Raw genomic sequence first — 11,198 nt, 5'->3', positions numbered from 1 at the left:
AATGTAGTAGTACAAGTCCATCACCCAAAACAACTGTTTTTACTATATTAATCATTACTCCATATCAAAACTAATAATGACCTCCAGGGCCAAGCGAAGCTCTTCTACACTGGGCATGGGCTTGGGGTAAACACTGGTGAAGTAAACTATTCCTTAAAGGAGGATTCCAAGCCAGTCAAATGAACAGCACAGATTACCGGTGCCAACTTGCCACTGAAGAAATTGGACCTTCGTGAATAAAAATATAGTGGAAATTAAATATTTGAATATCAATAGCTGTTCACGGTCTGCATTGATTAGTTATTGGAGTATACCACTAATCCATATTTAAGGAGCAGCAATGATGGTTCACATTTTCCATCTCCAATATTATATATAAACATGTCAATCTCTTTCCCTGGCCATTCCAAAGGAGAATCAAGAGGACGGTTCACACACATGCCTCCCATACTTACTGAAAAGGAAGGAAAAATGTATTAAAAACAAAAATAATTAAATAAAGTACAAAAAAAAACAAACAAAAAAAAAAACAGAAGGGAATCTTCTGATGTGGCAAGTGAATACACACAAATATATAAACAAAGAAAATACCGATTTAGGGTCAAATCCTACAGCTGCTGATCTATAATATTGGCAAGCAGAGTCATGCAATTTTCATGTCTTTTTTCATGTCAGCATTAATATATATATATATATAAATAAATATATAATAAATATAATATATATATAAATAAAAATAAACATGATCTCCATCCTCAATATACAGTCTCCATACTGGCAGTTCACCACTTCCCCAGCATTAAAATAAGATTTTATTATTTCTTTTTATTCTTATATTATCATCTGGAGTGTATTCCTCCACCCCCCCCCCCCCCCCAACACTGAACCGGTATCAGTCGTGTGTCCCCTTCTCCGGACGGTGTTCTGAACACTTACTTGGGACGTAGTCCTGCAGGTAACTCCCAAAAACAGACGTAAGGACGTAGTTTTTGAAGCTCGTCTTTCTGACAAACCGACACACTTGCTTCTGCTTGTACAGGCAGTTGAAGGTGAAGCAGGAGCTGATGGGCCCGTCCTCGCCGGTGCTCTCCATCAGCGCTACGTTACAGTTGGGGTCTCTGCAGCAGGCGGACACGCACTCTGCAACCGTGCTGACCTGCGGGGAGGACAGGAAGGTGGCGCCCACCTTCACAGACTCGTCCGTGTCCAACACGAAGTCGTTCTTCCCCTGAGTAAACTTGGACATGCACTGCTGTCCGGAGACCTGGGCCTCGGCTAGCCCCAGGAAAAACGCCGAGAAGGCGACAGCCAGAACACACAGCCGATAGACAGCCATGTTACTGCAGAGGAGGAGGTGAAGGAGGAGGAGGAGGGGAGTTACTTCTCTGTGGCCTGAGGCGAAACCTGCTGAGCAGAAAACAGACCTTCCTCTCAGAACCAGTCGCCTTTTAGCAACATGCTAGTAGGTCAGGTGGAGGAGGAGCTGTGGTAGCTATAGAAGTTACTGTAGTCTTCATATCTACAGTTTCACAGACTCCAGTAATAATACGAATAAAATCATTTAATCAGACTTTAATTATTTTTAAAAAATACTCATGATTTTCTAGGTACTTTCTCCAGAGAAAACGAGGCATCTGAATATATTTAATAATTGTAAACATTTAAAGGATCTAGCTAATACTGTAAATGCCTGAAACGCTACAGATTAGACCTCTAATCCCCGTCCAGGTGAAACAGCCCAATTCGACAGTTTTCCCTCAGACAGGACGAAGCACCGACAGAGCTCTGGAGCTAATGGCTGAAGGCCTTTACGGAAAACGTGAGTTAAAAAAAAAAAAAAAAAAAAAAAATCAGGGAAGAGGTGTTTTACCGATTAAAGCGAGCTGCTGATGAGTTCCTCCTTATCCGGCCACCGTCCTCACTGAGGTCAGACTCCGTCCCCGAGCTGCTCCCCTCTGTCGACCACGATTTCCGAAACAACCGCTTTAATCAGGAGTTTGAAGTAAGTTGGAGAAAATGACGTTCGCCTGTTGTTGTTCAGGTGTGTCCCGATACCTGAGGAACAGGAAGTGAAATTCAACACGAAGCGACCGACGTCACGACCACGCCCCTCTCAGTCGATCACCTGGATTTACCTGCACTGTCTGTAAAGAGGTGTGTGAACAGGGCGCAAAAGTGGAAGATTTGAATGGTATGAGAGCTGTCTCAGAAAATATCAGTTTTACTGTATCATATCTACAGTCACTTCAGATTCTTCTTCTGGTTATTATTATTAATATTACATTTACAGGTAAATCATTTATCCAGACGCTCTTATCCGAATATGACTTACAGTAACTTAAGTTCTGAACTGTTTACTAAGAAAAATACTCTTAGATAGTTTATTATTATTATTATTATTATTATTATTAATAATAATAATAATTAATAATAATAATAGTCAGCTACAATGACCCTTAAGAGAATGAAAACAGGTGTTTTGATCAAATATTTTGATTGAACAAATTCTTCACTACAGATAAAATGTTTTTATCTGGTTAAAAATAGAAGTGTATGTAAAAAGTCTTCCTTTTTATAAGGACATTTCCATACCATCCTTTTTTAAAAAAAAACAACAACACTATTTTATTTTTAGCGAATGATTATTTTTATTATGGATTAATCTGATGATTATTTTCTCCAGTAATCATTTGCTGTTTAGTTTTTTTAAACTCAGAAAATAGTAAGAAATTGGTGGGAATTTCTGTTCAGTTGCATTAAAAAAAACGAAATTGTTATTAAGCACATGTATATGATATCATAGCCATTAATGTTCAAACCCTAAACTGGTATACTGCTGCAGCCCTATGAGTTTACCAGTGGTAAAGGTTCTTCACACCCACACCTTTTTTTTTTTTTTTATGTTTTTATAAAACCGAAAGCAAAAAGTATTAGTTCTATAAGTTTGGGTTCTTCTATGGGGTCGCTTATAGAACCCTTTGTAGAACCTTTATTTTTAATTAGGGGGATAAAGGGAATTTTCTCTGCTATTCTGATGCATCAGACTACAGCTCTCTGTGCACATGTAAACATTCCTCCCCAATATTTCCAAAACAACAGGTGAAAAAATTGCCACCAACTGCATTGTACTACAAGATATACACCATTCAGCCATAACATTAAAACCACTGACAAGTGCAGTGAATAACACTGATTATCTGCCTATAATGGCACCCATCTAGGGGTGGGATCAGTTAAGCAGCAAGTGAACAGTCAATTTTTGAAGTAGATGTGTTGGAGGCAGGAAAATTGGGCAAGCGTAAGAAGGCACTTTAATAAAGCCCAAACTGTGATTGCTGGATGACTGGATGAGAGCATCTCCAGAACATCTGGCAGGTCTTTTGGGGTGTTCCCGGGATGCAGTGGTCAGTACCTAACAAAAGTGCTCTAAAGAAGGATGACCGATGAACTGGTGACAGGGTCATGATTGGCTCATTGATTGACGGCACATAGGGAGTGTGTATACTTATGCTGCGTTCAGTTCAGCTGGAACAGAAGTGAAAAGGCAGAGTTTGGGATTATGCCTTATTCCCAAAAAAACTAAATTCATAAATGGACATATTGCCCAAATCAGGGAAGTAGGAATTCTCACTTGACGGGCATTTTCTTGAACTTGAAAACTGTTAATGTCACAACTCAGGAAAACATTCCAGTGTACCTGACTTCGCCATCCCATTTCAAAAGGTGTTCGTGTTGTGCTTCCAGGTGGAAACTCATTTTTCTGATAAAACCGAGTTCGCTTAGACACTCCCAGGCAATGCCTCAACACTCAACACAAAGGGCGTGTTTACTTCTGAGAGAGCAGAGTAAGACACAGGTACTGAGCACTGCAAGTTGTGACCTATTCACACATACACAGTGTCGAATGTTTGTGCTGTACTGGAGTGCAGACGCAAAGACGGCCAAAGCAAGGTGTATCATCTGCCAGTATTTAAGCCAGGCCACACTGAATGTCACAGAGGCTGTAGGCTGCTCAAACCTGAAACATCCAGATCAGTCCACAGCTACCTTCCCTGTCCGCAGGCTGTGGATCCAACCCTCATCCATCTGATTACTGCCTTCTGGAGTTCCTGATTGGCTGAACAGGATGTGATGGATTTTGGCTGGAGCTGAAACCTTCAGGGAGGTAGGCCTCCAGGAGGAGGGTAGGAGACCACTGATCCAGATCATTGACCAAGACGAAAGTTGGAATATAAGAACAGAACATGCAGTCAGCATTTCACTCCAGCCTATGAACTTGGAATTTAAGCAGTGTTGATCGGTCGGTCATCGAGTGTTAACTGCCGTTTTGTCAGTGTTGCTGAACATATTGAAAAATAAGAGCCTGGGCAATAAGTCTGAGCATTATCAATATCAGATTATTTTTCATGTTATATTATTTACCTGTTGTATCATCTGTCTGTCTATAATATGAGCTTATAAAGTACATTTAGGCCAGGTAAACTGGCTACAGTGGACTGATTTCACAACTGCATTTAGCTCTATAACCAACATACGCGCCAATATAGCCTAGAAATTCTCTTTCCGTAGAAGCAGCAGACAGTCTTTCAATGTTCCAAAGATGATAAAATCTAGTTTCAGTTTTGTTAACTTCAGATATCTCTCAGTGGTTCCGGCTTTCAAAATCACGAACAGTCATGAAGAACTCAGCACATGGTTATATGTGTTATACATGTGTTTGCAGTTACATATATTGATGAAAACTGAGACCTTTAATTTGATTTGTATCATATCAATCCAAAGGTGATGATGATAAGGGGGAATGCTAATTTTACAAACAGTGTGTTTTTTGTCGTTTGACTGGTAGGATGGCAGCACTTTTCATTACTCTCAAAGCAAGCCAGGGGTTGCAGACACTGATGAAGAACCACAAATAGTCAGTGGCAGCTTGTTACAAACCTCCAGCTGTCTGCTGGTACTATCAACTATGAGCGCTCTCCTTGTCCGGGAATGACTCTACACTAGAAATACAACCGATTCAATGATTAGTGGAAAAATAAGAATAACTATACACTTACATATTTCCAACACACACACACATAAACACAAGAAATCAAGGCAAAACAGCCTACATTCTAAGTCATCTAAGATACACTCCTCAAAAAAGAGGTACTTCTCTGATTCTTAAGTAAAAGCAATGGTCTATAAAGAACCATGACAAGTCAAATAACCATTTGGATGCTTAAATGGTTCTTCACCTGGTTAAAAGTGTTGTTTCCCTTTTATTCTGAATACAAGGAACCATCTTAGGTTAGATATTTTAATTGAAAACTATTTTAAATAAAAAATACACACACACAAATATATATATATATATATATATATATATATATATATATATATATATATATATATACATTCTATGTATAGTATATATATCCTATATATAGTCATGTGAAGGAAACATAATTCTGGTAAATTCTAGCTTATACTGAGCCACAGAATATATTGCCTTTGCTCTGGTTTAGGCCGGTTCCATCATTTACAGCCTCTGACAAACAGCTCAGAGAGAGTGTATAACTCTAGGTCAGGGTTTCAGGTTCTCTAAAAATGTGATCACATAACCACAAGGTGGCAGACCTACCTGAAAGTACTGTGTCATTTGTCAGACGGAAAAAGGGCAGCACACGGTCTGTGCCGCCACGCATGGCACTGTGTGAAGAGATTACATATCATAGATATGATTCATGGCCAGTTGACTGTGGAGTCAAAATATGAGTCATTGGTCCTGTGGTTTACTGTCTGATGGTAACACTACCAGCACTGAACACACATGCACATGCACATAACCACACACACACACGAAGGGTACTGTGAATTTTATCATGTACAGAGGGCAACAGTATACATCCCTCTTGTTTTTTTGCTGTTTCCAGATGTTTAGTTTAGTTTATCACTTCATAAGCTGGTATGACAGCACTAAACCCAGCCATCATCCTACCTATCCCACAAAGTATACAGGACAAAAGTGTAAGTAAACATGAAGTGTGTGGAGTGAGGAGCTGTGCAGAATAGCCTAAATCAGGGGTGCTATTTCTAGTTTTAAGTTTTTACTGGGTGAGGGGGTGGGGTAAGGGTTACTTTTAGTGGGTCAAATGAAATGGCTCCATCTGTCCGTCCTTAGAATAAATAGAAATAAACAAGCCCAGAAACCCAGTAGCCAGAATGTGTTGTTTTCAGTAAGGTTCTTTAACTTAGTGGTGGCTAAGTGGTTAAAGCACTGTGCTATAGGTGACAGGGTTGTACATTTGATACCCGGGCTCAATAAGCTGCCACTGTTGGGCCCTTGAGCAAGACCCTTAACCCCTCTTTGCTCCCTGGGTGTTGCAGCAATGGCTGCCCACCACTCTGAGCATGTGTGTTCACTACATGGATGGGTTAACCCCTGAAAAAGCCTATTAGTGTTATTGCAAACGTTCCCTGTCGTTACTGAGTAATACATCATTAGTGTGTAATAAGCCTGGGAGTGTTAAGGGGTTAAGGGGCGGAGGCCAAATTCCATCTCTCTCCAACACAAATGGTGAATATGGTTGTCTTGTCTTTGCCTAGGCCTTTGAACCAATGATGCCATAGCGTTCCATGGCTGGGAACCCGAATGAGCATTATTGGCCTCGCTCTCTCTGGATGGACAGGATGGTCCTTCCTCTCCCCATCACTCAATGTAAGTTTATCCAGTGTGGCGGTTTGTTAGACAGAATTTGTGTGGTTTACTGAACACAAGAATGAACACACACACACTAGTGAACTAGGAGCAGTGAGCACACACACACCCAGAGTGGTGGGAAGCCAACGTGAACAAAGGTTTATGCAGTTTGAGAGTCTTCTGTGGGTCTTTACCTTTGGAGTTTTTTTCAACCTCTTTTAGTGTTGCCCCTGATGTGCTCGTAATAGGATGCCTACTTCTAGGGAGAGTAGCAACATTGCTGAATATTTTCCATTTGTAGACAAAAAATGTCTAAATGTTGACTGATGTACACCCATCAACAATGCTTTTATAGCCTTTTCCAGCTTCATGTGTCTCTACAATGCTTCGGAGGTCTCCTGAAGTCTTCCGGAAGTCTTCCGGAGGTTGTTAAAATGTTCTAGTTGGTTCAGTAACAGATTTGTCAGTATCCAGGCTTTTCATTTAATTTATGGGGCAAAGCACCTGCGAAACCCACACTTCCTTCCTCCTCCAATTAGCTCTCTGAGAAGTCGTTAACACACAGGTTCACTTACTTTTCCTAGCCTGCACTATGGGTGTTTACTCAGTGTCCTCAAGAAAAGACATGAGCAGTGTGACTGTGTGAGATTAGTTTAGTGTACATTGTGTTTGTCTTTAATTGTGACTGTAATTGAGACAACAATCAGACCACATTTCAGTTCACTTCCTGCAACTGTATTTCTAATGCTTTGAATCACCTGACCTTTCCTAACAATGACTGTCACAAAGTCATAGCCTTAACAAGCTAATTAAGGTCAGAGACCTTAATTAAACATCATCTGAGAGCTTAAATCTCTTGTGGTTCCCAAACCTTTGCATGGTGCCTTTTTCTTTTTTGACCCTAAAACTGTACAAACTAAAAATATTGCATTACTCTGCATAAAATATAGAAAAGAGTGTTACATTTGTAACTTTATGCTTTTTGGAGATTCAATTTAGGCCTGTATATCATCAGTATATCATTGCAGCTTCCCCATCGCAATGTGTGCATGTGCAATATTCACATCACAGGAAGCAAATGTTATCAATCATGGCAACAGTTTTTCTGCTTAATATAAAAGGAAACATTGCACTGTTCTCATTTACCATGACAGATCTACCAGAGGTAGGTTATATCTGTCCAATACATCTTATTTTGGATACACAGAGGGCATTATTAACATTGTGAGATGTTGGATCATTGACTTCTGGAGAAAACGGTTGAAAATTCCTGTATTTTTAAATATCGCAATCTAAATATCACAAAACAAAAAAATAAACTGCGATTTTTAATTAATTAATTCAATTAATATTGTACAGCCCTAATTCAATTAGCCTTCCCATTCTCTCCCTTCTCCCAAATCACAGTAACAAAAAACCTTTGCACTCCACTGCATGATGCAGTCTCATAATTCATCTATAGATCCCCTGGGTGTCCGAATGGCCGAGTCGCTTAATGTATTCAAACGCAGACTGAAGGCCCGTCTCGAGTACTGTGGTCTCCATACTGACTTTTGTATGTGGAGGTATTTAGAGGTAAGCTTAGATCATAGCCAATACAAACTAGCTATATGCTCTGGATAAGAGCATCTGTTAAATGCCTTAAATGTAGATCTCAAACCCAAATGTCTTCAGTGTATAGCAAACATAAGTAATTAGCTTTGTAATTAGTTTTGTATGGGATAAAGTTAAAGTGAACTGATCCTAAAGTTGTACTCTGTCTCTCCGGGAGTGGAGCTGCAGGGGCAATACCCGACGCTGGAATGAATGAATTTGTTGGCTGTGAAAGCTGAGCTGCCACAGTGCTCAATAATTCAGGCTTTGTAACAGACGGCGCATCAGCAGGCGAACCGGCGGACCGATATGGCCTGCCAAAACAAAAGAAAAATGAGGCAGCTATTGTTGTTATCGTAATGGGATCTTCGCGAGCTCGATGGTCGTGTTGTGGGCCTTGTCCAGCTCCATGTTCCTTATTGTAAAGCGACTGGCATGTGGGTGCACCACAATTCTATTTATACGGCTTGAAGTGACGGCAGATCCTGTGATGGCAGCACTACGCACTTCAGGCCCATTTTGTCCTGCAGAAGTTTTGTGCACAGCTGGCTTGTGTTTAGTAAAAAAAAATGTTGGTTTGCAGTAACTTAACCCATTGCAGCAAATTAACCCATTCAGATCCAACAGTTAAGTAAGACAAAATGCCACAGAATTTGTTCTGGTTGTTCTACAGTGATAAAAAATATAAGTTATACTTCACATCAGGATATAAAATGATATATATATATATATATATTACATTTTTCAACATCAGTTTTACATTTTCTGTTATTTGGTAAAAACCTAGAGAGTAGTTCCATGAGATTTAATGTAATAAATAAATCCATATAGTTAAATAAATCCCTCCATATAGTTTATTTGATTTGAGAAATATCTTCTCAGACACACAGAAAACAGAAAATCCAGATTTCAGATTTTTTTTCTAGGGATGCACTGAATATTTGACAACCACAATTATTCAGTTGAACATGTAAAAAAAAAGCACTTTCACTGTTTAGTGCCAAATTACTTAAAAAAAGACAGAATAATTTATACAGAACAATGATTTTTTGAACAATGAAGTTTTGATGATACAATCAGAAATCACTGGCATGGAGTGATGTGCTCTTTGTAAATGCAAAGATTAAACATGTGGACTGTGCGTGAAGCATTTTAAAGGGTCAGAGAATGTCCCAGAAATGGTCCTTTCTAGTGATTGTTCTAATCAATTGTCGAGAGGGTCTACCTCTGCAAAGAGTTACAGCATTCAAGTTAAATTTATCACTTGAAATTAAAAACAAAGTTTTTTTGCAGATTTGTAATTTATAAACATGCATTTAAGCTATTTAATCAATGCAGTGGTGAAAAAAGTGGCAAATTAAATGAAAACTTGCAGGAATTTTTGGTTTCAAACAGAACATTTCATTTAGGGGCATCTCTACATTTTTCCTTACTAGTTTCTGTACAGATATCTTTAAAAAGTCTTTCTTGTGCTGCAAATGATGAAAATGGTGCAAATAATGCAAATGTTTTACAAATGTATCACCTATAATAAACACAATATCCAATACATCATATTTAGGATCTGGAAACTATTGGCCTATTGACACTATAAACTTTACAGGAGAAGGAAAAACCTTCTTAAATTCAATGAAAGTCAACATAAAGAGATTTAATCCAAGTACTTTAGAGCATTTCTATGGGTCCATGCACCCAGAATAAATCACACAGCGTTCAGAGCAGCTACAGGGTTCAAATAATGAGAAGAACTGAATATGGACGCAAATGAAGATACACATTTTTCATTGGACGGCAGCGATATCACAGTACATTTAATTGTCCTGTGGGCAGAGCCTGTGCTCTACACACCATCCATCTCCATGCCTGACTGGAACGCCACGTGAGTACTATCTAATGTAGACCTTGATTACTAATGCCAGTGGTTTGCAGGTGGTTTCTGTAAATGATGACTGACAGGTCGGCTAAGCACATCCTGTAAGTGGGGCTGATTTGGAGGCGTAGTGTATGGCTCTTCTCCCGTCACTATTTAATCAAAGCAAGGCAAGGCCCGATCCATTACTCTCTATTGCTTCCCGGCACAGGATATTAAACCTGTATAAAAACACCATTAGCTCTGAAAATTGGACGATGCCTCTGAGCTAATATTGAATCCCCAAAGCTCTGTGGGCGTGTAGAGGAAGCAGATATTGCAGCAACATGCAATGTTTACCCCCCCCCCCCCCTCCCTCTATTACACCCCTTATAGGTTTACTGTGTAACTGTGCGATCTGTAGGGATGGGGGCGGTTCCTTGTCTTAATGATACAACACAATACAATAATTTATTTTAACCATATCGTAACCAGTGGTAGCAATTGAAATAATGGCATACAATTACAGCCTTTTTAGAAAATTAGTGGTGGGAGGAAAGGGTGTACAGCTACAGCAACCCAACATGTCTGAACAGTAAACAGTAGCTGTGTATTTTAGTACCAGTAACGGTGTGTGTTAAAAATATCACAGCAATAGTGAATTTACTATACAGTGTGGAAAGCCGTGATCTTTCTGGTCATCAATATCAGGACAGGGATCCTCGGTGGCCCGGTGATGTACTGCCTAAAATGAGCAGCTCCTCAGTGTTCATGTGGATAAACAGTTGCATGCTCCTGCCCTCTGTCAATCATCTTAAACTTCTCACCTTATCAGTCTCTCTGAGTGACCTATGCTCGCTCGGCCTCCTAAACCACCCTGGGAAAGCAGCCACACACACACACACACACACACACACACACACACACACACACACACACCACACACGAAAAAGCCGTCTTTCATTACAGTCCTCCACAGGGAGCAGGCGGTGAGCGTGCAAATCGGAGAGAGAGAGAGAGAGAGAGAAAGAGAGGGAGAAGGAAGGCTGCAATAAAGAGCAAGCTAGAGGAGCT

General features: G+C 39.8%; 1 protein-coding gene across 3 annotated transcripts in view; it reads right to left on the bottom strand.

Moving 5' to 3' along the window:
* spint1a (serine peptidase inhibitor, Kunitz type 1 a) overlaps positions 1–2,068 on the bottom strand; it is a 12,351-nt gene extending 10,283 nt beyond the window's left edge. For 2 of the 3 annotated variants that reach the window (XM_072689751.1, XM_072689753.1), the window contains exons 1-2: positions 1,871–2,068; positions 937–1,404 (exon numbers count right to left, since the gene is read on the bottom strand). In XM_072689751.1, coding sequence (XP_072545852.1) covers positions 937–1,336 — 400 coding nt within the window. In that variant the 5' untranslated portion in view covers positions 1,337–1,404; positions 1,871–2,068. Of the gene's footprint in view, positions 1–936; positions 1,408–1,870 lie in introns of all 3 variants that reach the window. The other variant, XM_072689752.1, reaches the window with a different exon arrangement.
* Positions 2,069–11,198: the final 9,130 nt, after the last annotated feature.

This window comes from Salminus brasiliensis, chromosome 10 (genome assembly GCF_030463535.1).
Source record: "Salminus brasiliensis chromosome 10, fSalBra1.hap2, whole genome shotgun sequence".
Lineage (NCBI taxonomy): Eukaryota > Metazoa > Chordata > Actinopteri > Characiformes > Bryconidae > Salminus > Salminus brasiliensis.
Note: the sequence above shows the minus strand (reverse complement) of the source record. Positions and strands in the feature narration are given on the sequence as shown.